General features: G+C 67.1%; 1 protein-coding gene across 1 annotated transcript; it reads left to right on the top strand.

Moving 5' to 3' along the window:
* Positions 1 to 2,065: 2,065 nt before the first annotated feature.
* Positions 2,066 to 16,181, top strand: MXD4 (MAX dimerization protein 4). The gene is made up of 6 exons (XM_045834127.1): positions 2,066 to 2,310; positions 2,401 to 2,500; positions 5,910 to 5,939; positions 11,326 to 11,440; positions 12,347 to 12,509; positions 12,929 to 16,181. The coding sequence occupies exons 1-6, from the start codon at positions 2,247 to 2,249 to the stop codon at positions 13,069 to 13,071; spliced, it is 615 nt and encodes a 204-aa protein (XP_045690083.1). The 5' UTR covers positions 2,066 to 2,246; the 3' UTR covers positions 13,072 to 16,181.
* The last annotated feature ends 1,755 nt before the right edge of the window (positions 16,182 to 17,936 follow it).

Raw genomic sequence — 17,936 nt, 5'->3', positions numbered from 1 at the left:
GGGCTGCTCCTCCGCTTGGGTCTCCGACGCGTCTGCCCACGCCAGGCCCCAGTGCTCCGGTCACGCCCCTCGCTCACGCCGCTGCCCCCACTGCCCGCGGTACCATGGCGCCCACACTCACAGGCTGTGGGGATCCCCGCGGCACCCGATGTGGCTGGAGGAGGGGTCCCCGAAATGGCCTAGATGTCAGTGGAGGCAAGGTGGGGACGACCCCTTCTGGTCTCAGGCAGGGACGCGGGTCCCACCGTAAGCCCTGGGCACCTGCGCCGCCCGCTGGGGCAACAGGCGCACCGCAGGCCCCACCGCATCCGGCAGGTGCGCGCACACTGGGTGAGGTGCTACTTAGGTCTGCGGCCCGCCAGCCCCCTCTTCGCAGACGCAGGGATGGAGTGACTTGCAAAATGCTGACCAGCAAGTGGTGAGGAGGAGATCCCGCTTCCTGTCCCCCAGAGCCCACAATGCTCCCGCCCCTCCCCGGGGCTGAGCAGCCCTCCATGGCCCCTGGCTCTTGTTAGGAGCTCTGCCGTGGCCCCGGGGTGGTTGTGGGTCAGGGCCAGGAAGCACGGGGTCAACACGGAGAGGTGGTTTTACTGTCTGGGCAGGGCTGTCCACGCCACACACAGGCTGCATCCAGGACCCACAGGGTTCCACCACTCTGCGGGGTGCCCCCCATTTCTCACCACACCACGGTGGCTGTCACTCCAGCAAGTCGTGCTGGGCCAGGAGGTGGCTTGGTCTCCACACTGCATCACCCATATGGGAGCCCTAATCTCCATTCTGTGGGGGACTGCCATGAAACCCAGGGAACCCCTAAACCTCGGGATTCCCTGTGTCCTTATCTGCGAACTGGGGATACAGAAACAAGCAAGGAAATGCATGGAAAGAGTCCACGAGGTCCCAGGACCAATGTGCTGAGGTCTTTATAGTGTTTATTATGTTTTATTTTGGAACTTGGGGGCAGCAGTACCCCCCACTTAGAAATTAGGAGGGTCCAGCCGCCTTATCCCCCACACTCAGCAGCCTGTGGTCCCATCCTCAGGAGCTCCCAGGCCTCCTGGGAGGCAATAAGAGGGAAGGTCAAGGGGGACAGAGGCCGGTCTGGGGCTGCCACCAGGCTGCTCACCCTGCGGGTCAGGGACCACCAGGGCCCATCGCCAGCTGGGAGCTTGCTAGGCAACTCTCTTCCCCGATAAGCTTTTCCGCGGCCAGAGGGACCAGCACCTGCCTCGTGGAGCGCCCCCACCCTCCAGTCGCACAGGAGCGCGCAGCCCTGCCCTCACCGGGAGACCCTCCCGTCTGCGGCGGCAGGTCTTTGCCCCCTTCTCTAGGCCTAAGGCCCCTCCTTCTGCTCTGGGGTCCACTGGACAGCTCTGAGAGAGACCCCCGCCTCAGTTGCCCAGCTGACATCCTCAAGGAGATCTGGCTGTTGGGCTGTCTACGCCCCTCCTCCAAGCCCCGGCCTCTCCTGGGGTTGCCCTGGGTCCGGCGCGGAAGGATGTCGTTTGCAGACGCACGCGATACTGCAGAGGGCACCGCGAGGCCACGTGCTCCCGCGGAGCCAGTACTGCAGATCGCCCCGGGGCTACAGGCTCCTCCTGCGCACCCAGGACTGGCGGGGCTCTCCCTACGCTCCCCGCGCCCTAACCGGGTCTCGCTCAGGGCCCAGCGGCCGGCGCTCACTCTTACAGGGCTCAGCTTCCTCTCGGCAACGCATCCGGCCGCGGCGCCCTCATTGGCTGCGCGCCCCGCGGCCGGCCATTGGCCCGCGGCCCCTGTTTTACATAGACCGCTCTGGGCCAATCGGCGCGCTGCGCCTACTTAACATGCATGCGGACCGCCAGTCAGCGAGCGTGGGGGCCGGGCCACCACGTGCTGTTGCTAAGCTTGGGCTTCTAAATTGTTACTAGCGCGGCTGGCCTATCCGAACCGAGCTTCGCATCTGTCAACATTCTGGGCCCGGCCCGAGGCGTTCGGCCGGCTCTGATTGGCCTCTGACTAGGCCAATGCCCGCCCCTGGAGCTGGAGTGTCCACCCCCATTGGCTGCGTCGGCCGCCGCTCGCCCTTAAGTGTCAATTTGAGGGCCCGAAGCAGAGGGTGGCGGCCGAGCGCTCGCGGAGTCCGCGGGAGTCCGGGCAGTGGGGCCGCCGGGCGCGCGGGCCGGGCGGCGAGCGGAGCCGGCCGAAGTAGGCCGGGCAGCGGCCGCCGCCGTCCCGGAGCGCGCGGGCGGGCGCAGGCGGGCCGGAGGATGGAGCTGAACTCCCTGCTGATCCTGCTGGAGGCGGCCGAGTACCTGGAGCGCAGGGACAGAGGTAGCGCCCGCGCCCCTTTGTGCTCCTGGCCGCGGGCGGGCGGGCGGCGGGGCCGGGGCGGGGCCCGCTGACTGCACCGTCTGTCCTCAGAGGCCGAGCATGGATACGCCTCGGTGCTGCCCTTCGATGGCGACTTCGCCAGGAAGAAAACAAAGACGGCCGGCCTGGTGCGCAAGGCCCCGAACAACAGGTACCGCCCCCCGCGCGGCCGCCCCCGCCCTGCTCGGTCGCGGGCTTCCTTTCTCACCGGTGCCGTCCCCGGCCCCCACCTGCAGCCCGGCCGCCTCCAGCTGCCGCGAGACCCGGCGGCCAGCCTGGAGGAGGAGGCACGCCCGGGCCGCGGCCGCAGCCCCGCCCGGTCGGCCCCGCCCGCACCGTCGCCATCTTCCTGCGGGCCGCGCCTCCTCGGCCTCTCGCGTAAACAGTGCCACGCGTACAGCCCTGCCGCCCGGGGTCTCCTCCAGTAGCGGCTCCCCGCCCCTAAGTTGTTCTGGACTTTTCCGGGCAGGAAAAAAAAGTTGTCAGTGGGCGTTGGCCGGTGCCCCTAGGGTCCGGGGAAACTGAGGCTCGGTACAGAGCAACGTTAGGGCTGCTGGGGGCTTGGGGAGGGTGCACATCTATCCGACTGTCTCCAAAGTCCAAGTCCTGCTGCTGGGCTGAGTCTCCCCACTCCCACGGGCCTGGACAAAGAAGGCTCACGGAGGCCCTATCCTGACCCCCACTCCTCCACGCTGCCCCGTAGCCACGCTCCCACCCAGCCAGCTTGCTCAGACAAGTGAAACTGGGGCGACAAGTGTACCAGTCCCCTTCCTTGGGGCTGGAGGCCCTTTTTAAGGGGGCAAGAAGAGGGGGCAGGTTGCACAGCTTCTCCCAATGCCAGAGCCCCTACCCTCAGGCTGCAGAAACCCTGAAGCTGGCCTGTGCATCCCTAGGTGGGGACTAGTGGGGACCTTCAGCGAGGGCTCCGGTGGGGTTCCCCTTTCCCGGCAGCCAGGAGGACCAGAGCCCAAGGCCCGCTCTGGCCCAGGCTGTGTCCCCAGACTGGGAGCTGCACTTGCAGGGGGCTCTGGAGCCCCTGGCAGAGGGTGCGGCTCATTCCTGTGGCCTGCTTGTTCTTGGGAAACAGCAAGGCTGGCACAGGGACCCATCTCCTGTGACGCCCTGGCGCCCTGGGCCTGGCACGGAATTGGTTCAGTCTCCATCTGCCCTGGCTTGGGACGTGCCTCTGAGCCCCAGCCCCTGGTCCCCTGCTGGGGACAGTTTGGGAAAGTACATTCGTGTTGGGGGTGAGGGGCATTGCCTCAGGCCTCTTCAGTGAACTAGCCAGGCCCCTGCGATTGGCTCTCACTGTCCCAAGCGCTTGGCCACCCGTGGGAAACTCCAGGGTGTGACCCCATGGCCTGGCTGATAACTAGGCTAACTAGCATCACAGCTAACACTCTGTGTTCCCTACACACTAAGTGTTTTACCCACATGTTAGCTAGCAGCCACCCAGGGCCATGAAGGAAATACTATTTTCCTCAGGATTTTAGGGCTAAGGAAACAGGCAAAGTGATTGAAGTACTGGCCATCCTCCCACCTCTGGGACTCTTGTCCAAGGTGGGGTCCTAGTCTCCCACATCTTGCTGGGATGGAGGAGGCCCTGAGGCTGCTGGGGAGCGTCTCGGGGCCTGGGGTGCATCTCCTGCTCCTCCTCTGGGCAGAGCCCTGCGTCCCGGTGCCTTGGGAGCCCAGGGCTCACAGGATGGCCCCTCGAGCCTGTCCCGGCCCCACTGGGCCTCAGCCCGGCCAGACCAGGGCTAGTACAGAGCAGGGCCTGGCGTGCCCGTGGTCCTGACGTGGTGGGACATCCCCACACCTGCCAGGTGAGGAAGGGTAGGGTTCAGCAGGAGGGCCGGAGCCGGCCCGCCGGGAGCCAGGCCCTACAGGGAACTAACTGCTCAGAGGAGCTGCCTCCGGTTGACGCGAGGGGCAAGCCAGGTCGCGCAGGGAACGCATTTAGGGTAGCCCTGGCCAGGGAGTCCTACCTCTCCCCTGGCCACCGTGGGAAGCGTAGCCCAGGACAGGGTGCTCCTGGGACCTGGGCGACACATCTCTCCACAAGGTTCCTGCAGGTGTCTGGGCCCCTCCCTGTCACCCTGCTCCTGACCAGCGCTCTTCCCCAGCAGGGTGGAGTCCAGCCCAGGCCTCCAGCAGGTGGGCAGGTGGGCCTCTCTGCATGGAAGGACACTCGATGATCCCTCTCAAGGGGGCAGACCACAGAGCCACGCAGCCCGTCTGCGGCCCAGGCCAGCCAGGAGCTTGGTGGCCGTGCCCTGTCCTGGACCTGGGGGTTTGGAGGCAGCTTGCCCGGCCCCTGTGACCCGCAGGCACTCGAGGCCCCAGAACCTGGTTCTGCAGGCAGGCCTGCGGCTGCTGCCCCAGCAGGAGATAGGGGACCGTGGGCCGCAGGTGACTGTTGGGTCCACAAACCATGACAGGTAGCAGAGGCAGGCAGGATGGGGAGGCACCCAGACCCCACGGGTGGGGACGGGAGATGCCTCATCTTGAGTGTCTGGAGCAGGAGAACCTGAGGGCGGGCAGGCGGGCAGGCAGGTTGAGGTCCACAGAAGCCCCAGGCACAGGGCCAGGTCTGGTTGCCCCGAGGTGGCCTGGGTCTCTGTTCACATAGGAGGCAGCCTGGCCAGCCTAGGAGCCCTGTCTGGCCTGAGAGGTCCCTGCCCGGACCGGGGGTGACGTGGAAATGCCTCCTTGTCCCACAGGGCAGACCCTGGCACTGCTCACTGCAGTGCTCTGGACTCTCTACTCCGGCTAAGCGGGCCCGATCGGCGGGGCTGGAGCAGCAGATGGGGCCACAGCCTCCAAGACCGAGTGCGTGAGCCTCGGGTGCAGGGTGGCCACGTCTGCCAAGCTGTGACCTGGAGGGAAGTGGAAGGCCAGTTTTGGTCTCCCACTGCCCACAAGCAGCCACATCTCAAAGGCCTCGTGCGTGGCCTCCGGGGTGCTGGGTCTGCTCTGTCCCCGTGGGTCCCGTTGGCATGATGGGCCGTGACGGTGTCCGTGTGGGAGCCTGAGGGTGGGAGGGTGCTCTGACCAGGATCGCCCTCTGTCCCGAGCACTGGTCTCCATGCCAGCTCGCGCAGGCCCAAGGACACCGCTGGCCTCGGGGCGTAGGGAACAGAGAAGGCAGGCGGCTCCCTGCCCAGGCAGTGGCTCAGCTTTGGGAGCTCGGGGGGGTCGGCAGCACTGGCTGCCACAGGTCCCAAGGCCACACCTGCCCTTTGTGGAAGGGGACCTGGACCCCTCTGCAGGCCGAGCCCCCACATGCCTCAGTAGGTGAGCTGGCAGGCCCTGAGCACCCCAGATGTGGCCATACCTCTGTGTGGCCTGTCCTCGTCCCTGGTGCCAGGTCCCCCCAACCTTCGGTCAGCAGCTGCTCACCTGCTTGGCTGGCGCTCCCTGTTCTGGGCTATGCTGGGGCCCAGATCCCCCCGCCCCACCACGGGCGGCTGTAGAGCCTGGCCCTCGGTGGAGCCGTCGTCCGGCACTCTGGGGGTTGGGCAGTGCAGTGAGCGTTGTTTCTCTGTTTCTCTGAACAGGTCTTCACACAACGAACTAGAAAAGCACAGGTAAGTGACCCCCGGGCCCCCACCCCCAGTTCCTGGGTGCAAGCTACCTGACACGTCCGGCCACCTGTCACCCCAGGTGTGCTGGGTGTGGCCGCCAGGCTGTGCCCTCGCCTTGGTCCGGCTGGTCTCGGAGGAAGAGGCCAGGCTCTGCTCTCAGGCTCTCCTGTGCTGGGAGGCAAGGGTGGGGGCCCAGGCCTGGGGGGTCCATCTGGGTCCAGAGCCAGGTGGGCGTTAGGGACTTGGGGCAGAGTCCTTTTGCCATGTGGCAGCTAGGGCCAGTTCCCTGGCGGAGGAGATCCATCTGCTCCGGGGTGTCCCTTAGGGAGTGCACCTTAGACCTCCAGATGCTGGCCTCTATATGGGGGGGGGGGGGGTCAGCCCTTTGGATCTGGGGCCTCCTGCGTGCTTGTTTGCAGGGCAGACGGACCGGCAGCCGGTCCCAGGCCATGCGGGCCCCGGGTGGGGAGCGCTGGTCCAGAGCAACGCCCAGCGGAGCCCACTTCATGCCCTCCCTCTGGCTGCAGGGCCAGGTCCACTTGGGTCCTCCTGGAGGAGGGGGACCTTTGTCACTGAGAAGCGGGATGGGCAGCACAGTCCCCAGGGAGGTGTTTTGCTCCAGCCCCAGCCCCCCCGGGCCCTATGGCTTCCCCCGTCAGGTGTGGGGGTGAGGCCCTGACAGGCTTGGCCCCTGCAGGCGGTGCCCTGGGGGCTGATCTTTGAGGTCGGTGGGTGTTGTGGGTGGGCGTGAAGACCCCACAGGCAGGACCCCGATGCTAGCACCAGAGATGACCCCCTGGGGATACTGTGCTGGAGCTTTCTCTTGACCTTTGCTCTCATCTGTATAATGGGCCAGTTCTTCCCTCCCTTCTTGGGTTGGGGGGAGGTACGCATTCCAGCTGAACCTTCCTGGCCTGCTGTGGGAGGGTTTGGAGCTCGGCCAGTTTTCTGTCCCCCTCCCCCCGCCGGCCCCCCCCCGCCCCACACACACACACTTGGCCACGGCAGCGCCAACTTCCGTTCCCCTGGGACCAGGCCCGCGCAGGGCGGGCGCGGGGCAGGGACAGGACACGGTGTTCTCTAGAGGAGCTGCACTTCCTGGACCGGCCCTGTGCCTCTGAGGGGCTCCCGAGGCCGCGGAGGTGGGGCAGGTGCAGGCCCCAGGCAGTCGGGCAGGCCCTGGGGCAGCTGCTGGCCCGAGGTGGGAGGGGGGACCCTTGAGGGGGACCCAGGAGCCCGAGCAGGCACGTGGGCCACTCCGGGGAAGGCTTGCTGGGGCGGCGCCTAGAACTGCCCCTCAGTGCGGAGAGACAGAGGTGATGGTGCCGGGGGAGGGCAGGTGGCAAGGGTATGGTAGCCCTTCCGAGTAGGGCAGGCACTGGCCTTTGACCTCTCCAGCCGCCCCTGCTCCTGGCCTTGGCCTCAGCTGCCTTCTCCCAGAGCCTGCCCTTGGGCTGAGCCTCGTGGGGCCCTTCTGAGACACAGAGGCAGGGTGGCTAGGCAGCCGGGGGCCTCCCCTGCCCACTGCAGGGGTGTCTTCCTGGCTGGCCAGGAGGCAGGCGTGGACAGCCTGAGGAGCCCACAGGCCTGGGGGTGCCGGTGGAGACCTCGGTCGTGGCCGTGCCTGTGCCGCCCGGTGCCGACGCCGAAGGCTGCTGGCCGCGGGCGCAGGGAGGGCCGAGTGCCGTCCCGAGGGCAGGAGGAAGCACCCGGCAGGCCTCTGGGGCGGCGGGCCCGGACTCCGTCTTCCCCAGACATGCCTCCTGTCGGGCCGCGGGGACGTGCTTAGGCCGGCCGCGGTGGCCGTCCCTCCTCTTTCCCGCCTCTCGGACGGGGCTCCCGCTAGCCCAGTCTCTAAGGCCAGTGTTGGACTACCGACGCCGGAGGCCTGGGGATCCTGGAGGGCTCCTGCTCCCCAACAGGGCGATCTCCCAGGCCCCGCCCAGGGCTTCAGCCGGTGCGTGTGGTGTGGAGCCGCAGGGCTCAGCCCAAAGGCCAGCCCAGGGCCCTCCCTGAGGCCCCCTCCCCTCGGCGTGGAGGGGCCTGTCCAGGGCCTGGGGGACACCCGCCTGTGTGGCCCCTCCCGGCCTGCGTCAACCCCACAGCCAGAAAACGCAGGTGACCAGGAGGGGAGAAGGGGCTTCACTTGCTGCCCCATGTCCAGCGCATTCCCCTGCTGCCTCTTCTGGGACGGCCGGGCCTGGGGCGCTCTGAGTGTGGACGGTGGGGACCCTGCTCCTCGGGCGCTGGGGGACACTGCCCAGGAGCTGTGGGCCCCCGAGGAGGAGCACGGCCTGCGGTGAGGAGCTAGGAAGGGCCCGGGGCCGGGGGCGGGAGGGGGGGGCGGGGGGGGGGCATCGGTGGAGACGGAGCTGCTGTTGCCACGAACACAGTGACCCCCAGAGGCAGGCTCTGGCTCCTGCGGCCGCCCGGGGCTCCCCCAGGAAGCGCTGGGTTTCCAAAGCTCCTGGGAATACCGGGGACAGCCACGGGCGCTGGCGGGGGGCCTGGCCCTGCGACCACCTCCGAGAGGGTTTGGTGAGAGCACCCTGCAGCCCAGGGCATGCCTGGGGATGTCCACTCCCCACAGTGGTGGGGCCCCACCACCCACGCTCCCAGGGCTGGGTGGGCGTGTTGTCACGTATGTTCAGGCGGCCTCTGTCTGTTGAGAAGCGTGTCCTTGGTGATTGCTAGAGCAGATGGGTCCCGCCTGTCAAGGGTGCTCCTGGACTTTCCCTGTGACCCCCACAACCCCCAACCCCCTGCCCTGCTGTCCCGAGCAGCTGGGAGGCTGCAAGCGCCTCCTCCCCTCCCCTGCAGGTACTGACCTGGGTAAGAACAAGACCTTACTGTCCACTGTCTCCGCACTTGACCTTTCACCTGGCACTACCTGAGCACTGTCCCCTGTGTCCCCGGGCTTGCCTCCTCCCCGGCGCCGTGCAGGACCAGCGCCTGTACCGCAAGGTATTAGTCTGGCCACCTGGTCAACGCAGCCGGGGCTGCAGCGAACGTGGGACGTGTCGAGGGTCCGGGGGTAGCTTTGCGGGACCCGGATCGCGTGGAAGTGTGGGTTGGAGGTCCGCGTCTCTGTGACGGCCTTCAGAACTGCGCCCGGCAGCAGAGCCCGAGGGGCCCGCGCGCTGGCCAGCGGAGCCGGCGAGCGCCCCCTCGTTTCTGTCCAAACTAGCGCGTCCTCGGTGAGTCCCCACGTCCTGGAAGCCGGGGGCAGGGGGGCGGCGGCTCTGTGTCCAGTCTGTGTCCCGCAGCCCGCCTGTCTGTGTCCTGTGGCCCTGTCCACATCGAGATGCTCCTTTTGTTGTTTCCGCTGTGTACGAGCTCAGAATGTCACGAATACTAACCGTGTGTCTTTTCCGTGTACCGCGGGTGTTTTCCACTGTGACTTGTCTTCCAGCTGTGTTTTCTTTCTTTTGTACAAATGTGTCTTTTTCTGATTGTAAAAGTACGATGTGGTTTTTTTAGCATAGAAAACCTGGAAAACGCAAACGCGAAACAAAACGCAAAACCAAAGAAATAAACGTTGCCAACCGCCTCCCCTGGAGACGCATGCTTCCTGCTCTTCATTGTGTCCTGCTGAGTCTCTCGTGTGCGTCCGCTGTCTCACTTCCCGCTGACCCGCGCCGGGGCCCCGCGCGCCGGGCCCCCCCCCCCACGCCCCGGTCCACCATGCGAGCGTGCGGAATGGGTGGGAACGATGATACTGCTGGTTGCCTCTGCGGGGTGGAGTTCAGGGGTACTTTCACTCACCATCTTCCTGGTGGTCCGCCAAGATCGCGTGTTGAACGTGTCAACGGTAGAATTGCCATTTGCTGTGGAACAAGCGGACGAGGGAAACCCACTCGCGCCCTGGGTGGCGGTGGGGGGGGGGCGAGGTGGAAGGGGGTGGTGAGCAAGCGTCTCTGCGGCTCTGCACAGTTCTGGCCCACCTGCCACGGGGCAAGCTCCCTGGCGCTGTGGGGGCGAGGAGGCCGAGGACTCTGGACTCTGGGGGACCAGGGCTCACACAGCGGTGGCTGGAGCCCCGTAGGTGTGGGTCCCGAGCCCACCCACGTGCCCCCTTCCCCAGCCGTGTGTCTGTGTGGGGGGCAGGGGCTCACCTCTGAAGATCCTGCAGCCGGAGGCAGAGCCTGGGGACCGCTTTGCACGCGGGTCGCCGAGGTCTGGGCTGCTGGGGCCCAGGCTCCTCACGGCCTCTTGGCCGACCAGGCGCAGCCTCTGTCCCATGTCCTGGAAGTTCTTCCCAAAGCTCTGACTTGGTTTCATCCAGAGAACTCCCAGGGCCCAGGGGACTGGGGTGGGGGTGGTGAGATACACTGCATCACGGGAGGGTGCTGTGTGGACGTGGGTGACAGACAGGCCTGGGCTCTGGGCGCCCATCTGTCCCGAGCTGGTGCCACCTGCCCACTTTCCTCCAGGGTCCCCGAGGCCGAGCAGGGAGGCTCTGCCGGGGCCTGGACTGTAGGGAGTGGCGATGAGGAGGAGTACGGGCAGTGCGGGCACTCCAGCCCGCGGCCTCTCGGCTCTTCTCCCGGGACGGAGCCTGAGCAGGGAGCGCGGCAGCCTGTGAGGGCCGGTGGGGCCCAGGCCGTGGCATCTGGGGGCCTGGGTGGGCTGTGGGGAGAGCTTGAGCCACCCCCGGTCCGCCCGCCGGCCCTCCCCAGACTGGGGGAGCGGGAAAGGCGGCATCTGTGTGGGCCTGCGGCCTGAGGGCCTGGACGGACCCCTGCATCCTATGGCTGCAGAGTCGTGGGACAACGGCGTCTGTCTGCATGGACACAGGGACAAGATCTGGAAAGAAGCGTTTCCCAAGGAATGCCAGCCTGGAGGGGTGCGGGGGGTCTGGGCCTCAGCACTGGACGGACTCCTGTTTCTGTGGTGACAAAAGTGACCAGTGAGCACCCTGCACTTGGCGGGGGGGGCATAAAGCTGGCCTGAGGCCCCTGGATCTCAGGGAGCAGCCTGACCAGCACCCCACCCTCGCCTCCCCCACCTCCTCCAGGCTGTCCCCCTGCCCACCGACTCCACTGTGGGGGGCAGTGACTGCAGGGTGAGCTGGGGCTCCCAGGCAGCGCCTGGCCCTGGTCCCGGGGGGGAGGCGGCGGGCCGGCCGGACACCGGGGCCCGGCTGCGGGTTCTTCTCCTCTGCTGGGACACTTGGAGGGACACTGCGAGTGCCGGGCTGCCCTGAGACTGGGGGAGCCGCCACCCCCACCCCGAGGCGGGGGGACTAGACAGGGGCCTCAGCAGCAGGCCTCGGGGGCTGGTCCAGCCTGCCGCCTCCAGCCTTCCCTCAGACCTCTCCACCGCTTGGCTGCCACTGGCCCCGCAGGCCCGGCTGCCCACCTGACAGCTCTGTCTCTGGCTCTTCTAGACGGGCCAAGCTCAGGCTGTACCTGGAGCAGCTGAAGCAGCTGGTGCCCCTGGGCCCCGACAGCACCCGCCACACCACGCTGAGCCTCCTTAAGCGCGCCAAGACGCACATCAAGGTGAGCAGGGCCACACCCTCCGCCCCAGCAACCCTGGCCGGCTGCCTCATCTGACCCAGCCCATCCAGCTGTAACCTGGGGGCGTGTCCGCAGGGCCCGAGGGTGGGGTGGGGGGGCTGCCTAGCAGGTGTACATCCGGGGCCTGGGGGTGGGCAGTGAGCAGCAACCGGAGCTTCTGAGGGTTGAGGAAGTCTTGGGCACACGTGGGGTCATTGGGTGGGGCTGGGGAAGGTGGAGGTGGGTGACCGTGGGCTCTCCAGGGTCCTGGCTGTGAAGAGCAGCCAGAAGGAGAGGGGGCCGGGGGGGCAGAGTGCGTTTGATGCTGGAGGCCTGCAGGAAGCAGGTGCCCGGCGGTGGGGGAGCCTGGGGGCTGAGGGCTGGCGCGGGGCACGGCCGAGTGAGACAGAGAGCTGCTGGTCTGGGGTCCCTTGATACTCGGGCCAACCGGGGTGGTCTCAGCCCCCTTGCAGGCCCCTGAGGACCCCACAAGCACAGGCACCCACAGGCAGGGCGACGTCAGAGCAGACAGAGCCTGTGTGCCGGGGACGGTGTGCAGAGGGTGCGGGGCTGGGCCGGATGGGCGTCGTGTGGGCAGGGGAGCGTGGCCGGGGCAGCACGGCCTTCTGGGAGGCGGGGCCTGGCCAGGACTGAGCAGTGCTGCTCAGGGGCTTCAGGCCCCCGTGGGACCCGGCCTGGCTGAGGCGGCCGGCGGCTGGGAGCCTCCTGAGCTGGTGGGCAGAGTTCAGGGCTGGGAGGGGGTGTCTGATGTGACCCCCCCAGCTGGGGTCAGGCGGGAGTGCGCCCGCCTTTGGGGCCCGTGGGGACTGGGCACAGGCCGGGTGGGGGACAGGGGACCCGGCCTGGGGCAGGGCTGTCCCCCGGGCTCACGGCCTCCCCCGCCTGCAGAAACTGGAGGAGCAGGACCGCCGGGCGCTGAGCATCAAGGAGCAGCTGCAGCGGGAGCACCGCTTCCTGAAGCGGCGGCTGGAGCAGCTGTCCGTGCAGAGCCTGGAGCGTGTGCGCACGGACAGCACCGGCTCCGCTGTCTCCACCGACGACTCGGAGCAAGGTGGGCACGGGCTGCGCGCAGCCCCCCCTGGGGAGAGGGAGCTGGGAGGCTGGGGCGGGCCGGGGCGGTGGCCGGGGAGAGTGGTGGGGAAGTCGGCAGCGGGCGGCAGATGCCAGCACGACAGCCTGTCCGTGCACTGTCTGAGCTCCTGTGAGCCCGGGCAGGAGTGATGGGATCAGCCGGCTAAGGCGCAAAGGCCAGGCGACCTGCCCACATGAGGGACACAGCTGGGCTCCCGCTGGGCGCTGTGCCTGGGGGCCGGTGTCCACAACTGAGCCGCGGAGCTGGAGCCCCCTCCTGCCCGCACCCCACCCCTGGAGCCTCTGCCGCCTCCACAAAAGGCAGACACTGCCCTGACTTTGTCGGGGGCTCGGAGAGCATGCTCACGGCCCCTGACCCTGTGCCCTCTGCTCCCCCAGAAGTGGATGTAGAGGGCATGGAGTTTGGCCCCGGCGAGCTGGACAGTGTTGGCAGCAACAGTGACGTGGATGACCACTACAGCCTGCAGAGTGGCGGCTACGGGCCCCCCTGCCGGCGGCCCGCCCGCCCCGCCCTCTCGTAGGCCCGGCACCCTCTGCTCCCAGCCCGCCCGCCACCCAGCCAAGCGCACCAGCCCTCCAGCCCTCTCCAGCCTCTCCTCGGGCCCACTGCCGTGCCATTCTGGAAGCTCCAGCGGCCGCCCGGGCTGCCCACCTCCACCCGCCTGCCGGTCAGGGCCCACCTCGCCGCCCGCCACTCCCAGCTGGTCAGGGACCCCCGCAGGGAGGCGGGCCCAGCTCCCGAGTCCCGGAGCCCAGCCTAGCCGCCCGTGGTCTGTCCTCAGATCCCTAATCATTCCAGAAGTATTAAATGTCATTGCTGCAAACCTCGGCGGGCACCGTGTGAGGGGCTTAGTGGCCGCCGTGGGGAGCTCAGACCCCACCCCGGACACCAGGAGAAAGAAGTGGACTGAGGAAGGAAGGAAGGAAGGTGTGGCTCTCCGTCCGTCCGTCTGTCCATCTGTCTGTTGGTTCACGTAGGCTCCTGAGGCATGGACAGAGAGATCCAGGAAGGGCGGGACTCGGGTGAGCACCCTGGGGCAGGAGGGGGGGCGGGTCTTTGCCGCCTGAGGGGGTCAGGAGCCAGGGCCAGGCTCCCGGGGCAGGCCAGGCCACCCCACACCCAGCTGGACAGCTTCTGCTTTGTTAGGCCCCTCAGGTGTACACGCGCACGCACCTAGACACAACCGCCCGCCTGCACACACGCGCACAGTCACATGCGGTAACCCAGCCCAGAGGGGTCCTGGGGTGGCTCGTCTTCTGGGGTCACCCGAGCGGACGCTGGCCCCCGGCCCGTGCCTGGCTCCCTTCCCACCCCCATGCACCCGCCCAGTCTGCGTGGGAAGGGGTTTCACCTCCCAGCAGAGGCCGAGGTGTATGCTAGAGGCCCGCGAACTGGAGCCACTGGGTCCTCAGGGGGCTTTCTGGTTTCCCATTTCTGTTAAAAAAGCAAAAAACAAACAACCCTGCGGCTGCACGGCAGAGCAGGGCTCCCAACAGGGGAGCTTTCCCAAAAGACACAGAGCGCGTTTTTAAACAGGGGAGCCGGCTCTCGGGTCTACGGTGAGCGCCGCCTCCCTTCCCCGTACGAGATTTTTGTACTCTATTTTCCTAGTCCTCCTTGCGTCCCGTTTGCTGAGGGGTGGGAGGGACCCAGCATCTCAGGGACTCGCCTGCCTGCCACCATCATCCAAGTGTGCCTTGTGTTCTCTGTCTGGCCCCACCCCGACCACCACCAGCAGCATCTCCCCTGTGGCTAGGAGGACCCCCCACCCCAGCCTGCCCAGCAGGTGTCCTCCCGGCCCCTCCCCTTGGAGTGGCCCCTCCTGCAGCCGCACCTTCTGGGCAGTGAGACTGCAGGGCCAGGTCAGAGGCTGCTTTCTGTCACCTGGCAGGAGGAGCCATGACCATGCCCCCAGGGTCACCTGCCCCCGCGGCTGGCAGGGACCCACTGTGCAGCCAGGCCTCTAGGTCAGGGGTCTGCTAACCTGAACCCAGCAGGACCCCTCCCTGCTCCCCTGCCTGGGCCGAGGGTTCCGGACTTCAGACGGTGGCAGCTAACGGAGCAACGTTCACGCTGGGTGGCCAGGCCTGAACGCAAGGCTGCTCCTGGCCTTTCGTCCTGAAGTCCTTGTCCCCAGGGGCCACCCAGCCGCATGCAGGTGGTGGGCGGCGGGCCGGCCCACAGCAGTGTCGGCCTCTCTCTCGGGTGCACTGTAACCGATTTCCAGATCGTGTCTGTCTTCGGTCTCGCCAACAGATGGGCGCCCCAGGGTGGGTGGCCTCGCGGAGGCAGAGGGGTCCCTGGAGACGGCTCTGGCACAGAACCTGCCCCGAGGGCCGGGGCGAATGGGTGAAAAGCAGGCCTGGAGGGTCGGGGCTGTTGGTGCCTCCTTCCAGCGGCACTGGGGTCTCGGGGGGCCCTGGGGGGCTTCTCCCATCTGCCCGAGCGTGTCCACTCTCACTCCGCATTCCCTTCGAGCCCCCATGTCCTCGGGGCGGGGGAGCGTACCTGCAGTTACGAGCCTGCCCCAGGACACAGCAGGCAGGCCCCGGGGTGGCGTGTGTTCTGACTCTGAAAGCACCAGCTCACCGCCCCACCCCTAATGCCTGGGAAGGTTCTGCCCCCACCTCTGGCCCCGGCACCCTCCCCATGACCAGCTGTGGCCCTCGGCCCACCGTACTGGCAGCTCTGCCCATGGCTTTTCAGGCTGTGGTTCCCGCATGGGCCAGGGCATTTGGCCTCACAGGCCACCCAGGGGTGCTGCGGTCCCAGCTGCTGCTCCTTGCACCGCAGGCGTGAGGAGGCGGTCCTTGGGACCAGGGTCAGGTGCTAGGAGGTGCACACCTGTTGCCTCTCCGCTGCCTCCCTACTGTTTGCACCGGTTGGCTCTTGTTGGTAGCCAAGGGGACCCAGAGAGGGCCCTGCTGAGGCCACGTGGAAGGTTAAGAGCACACCTCAGCATTGTCGGGTCTGTAGAACGCAAACGGGACCAGAACAGAGCCACTGGGGATGCCACCCTGTCTCTCTGTGTGCCCTCCCGTGCCTGGGCAGGCCCCTGTCGTCCGTGGTGGCTGAGACCCTGGAACCCTGGGCTCAGGTTTGCTCCCCACCCTCGTTGGGTGGTGGCCCCCACACGCCTGGCCTGCACACTGGTGGAGGCCCAGCTGGCCAGCACGGCTGCAGGAAGGCTCTCCCTACTCAGAGCCTTGGGCCCACCCCTGCAGGGTGCGTCTCAGAGGCTCGGTGCCCACGCCTGCTTTCCTGGGCGGCTGGCGCCCTGTGCCCGACTGTGGCCCTGCGGGCCCTCCTCCTGCCTTCCCTAGACAATCCCCATCTGCTGGGCCAGGCAGCCTGCCCCCACTCCCCACCCCTGCTTCTCCCTGGGCCAGCCTACCCGGGCCCCCTCCCCACCACTCTGCACACAGGACTCTGACCTGGGCCATGTCCAGGGCCCTGGGGCAGGTTCCGTGCCAGAGTCTGGGGCTGCCCAGAAGGCCTGGTGCTGGCCAGGTGGGCACATAACAAGATCCTCGCTGGAGAGACACAGGTCACTCACCCACCTGCTCGTCGGGAGGGACTGTGCTGTACCGTTCTGTCTTTGTAATATAAATACAGATTTTTATACCTCTCCCCTGTGGCTTCCGGTTCTTTTCCATCACTATGCTCGACTCTCCCCTCACCCCTGGGGGGGGGGGCCTCTCCGCCCTCTCCCCCCTGCCCCAGGCCCTGGCTGTCTGGGCACCTGTTGGCCCGTGGTCCTCCCGCTCCTGCTGGGTGGCACCACTGAGACACCCCGCCTCCCTGGACAGTCGCAGCTGGACCTCAATGCAGGTGGAGGTCGAGTCGGAATATGCCCCCCACCCCCCACACCTGTCTGACAACCAGGCGCTGTGGGGGCAGGCACCCCGGCTTCATCTCTGGCCCTGTGGCTGGGCACTGCCTGCTGAGGGCCGCTCAGCCCCGAAGGTACTGCGTGCTGCCCCGGTACCCTCAGCACGTGCCCTTGGCCTGCCTCCGAGGGCCGTTCTGTGCGGCCACTGCTGGCCCTCTCGGATGCATCCGAGAACCCTCCTTGGACCTGTCCTCAGAATCCCCGGGACGTCCCAGACGTGGCCTCTGTCTCCCGCCCTTGGGGCCTGCAGTGCAGAGAGGGGGCATGAGACCGTATGGCCCCCCTGCCCCCTGCGGAGGGCGAGGGGGTGGGGAAGAGGTGCCTGCCTGGAGTGACGGAGAGTCGGGCAGTCCACACGGGCTGCCAACCCAGACTGGAGGTGGCTCGAGGAGACCCACAGGTGGTTTTGGGGTGTCTTGGGGGATCTAAGTTCCTTTCCCACAGCAGCAGCACTCTGGCCTCTGGAACCAGTGTGGGTCCCCCTGTGGGCACCCTTGGAAAAGGAGGGGCTTCCCACTGGGTGACGCAGCTGGGTTCCAACACAAAGGGGGACGTCTGAATGCCCAGTGACTTAATCGCCACCACATTTCACTGAGGGCAGGAGGGCTCTCGGAGCCGCACTCCGCACTTGACCGAAATCCGCAGACTCCGTCTCCACATTTCAGGCCTGGGTTCCAGCACACGCCCCCGAGAGGGATGCCTGAGCCTGTCTTCCTGGTGCCCGGGTGACGCTGGTGCTGGCGTTGCCCCTGTCACCTCCAGGAATGAGCCAGATGCCTGCTTCTTCCCCATCTGCTCCTGTGCCTTCAGCAGAGCCCACCCCTCCTCCGATTCCCTGCCCCCCCGCCCCCCGCCCCCCGCTCCTGGCTGCCACCACCCCTCCTCTGGGAGTCGGGCCCTGAGCCGCCCAGACTTCTCTCCATCCCAATTTGGTCGGGCTGATGGCCGCCCAAACTGGGTGCTGGGCGAATCAGAGAGAGGCCCCTTTCTATGCTGTTTCCTTCGTTCCCGGTCTGGAGCTAGGCCAGGTCCCCGGGCACACCAGCCCTATGGGGTCTTCCCAGAATGTAAGTGGGATTATGCCACGTGCCCATTTGGCTCATGGTGGCTGGCTCTCAGCTCCTCCTGCCTCCTTGCCTCCTGCCTCCTCAGCCTTTCCTAAGGCTCTTTATGAGACCACACGCCCCCCTCCCGGGCCCCACGGCTGCCCCCTCACTCCCACAGCTGTCCTGCTCCCCCCCCCGCCCCCCGGGCCCTGTCCTCGCCAGCCCATCTTGGTGAGCTCCAAGTCTGAGGACTGAGGTTTCTTTCACCGTTGTCACCTGAATGTTGAAGCGATCGAAGACAAACTCCTCTCCCACCCTCCTCCAACCCCACAGGATGAGCAGATCTGCTCTCTTTCGCAAGGGGGAGGGACGAACAGGAAGAAGTGCTGCTTCCAGCTGGGCCCCCTCAAGCCAGGAGGCCCTCCCGCACCTTGCCCCTGTCTCACA

Source organism: Phyllostomus hastatus, unplaced genomic scaffold, assembly GCF_019186645.2.
Source record: "Phyllostomus hastatus isolate PE091 unplaced genomic scaffold, TTU_PhHast_1.1 phas_contig_196, whole genome shotgun sequence".
NCBI classification, from domain to species: domain Eukaryota; kingdom Metazoa; phylum Chordata; class Mammalia; order Chiroptera; family Phyllostomidae; genus Phyllostomus; species Phyllostomus hastatus.
This window is presented reverse-complemented; position numbering and strand designations above follow the sequence as displayed.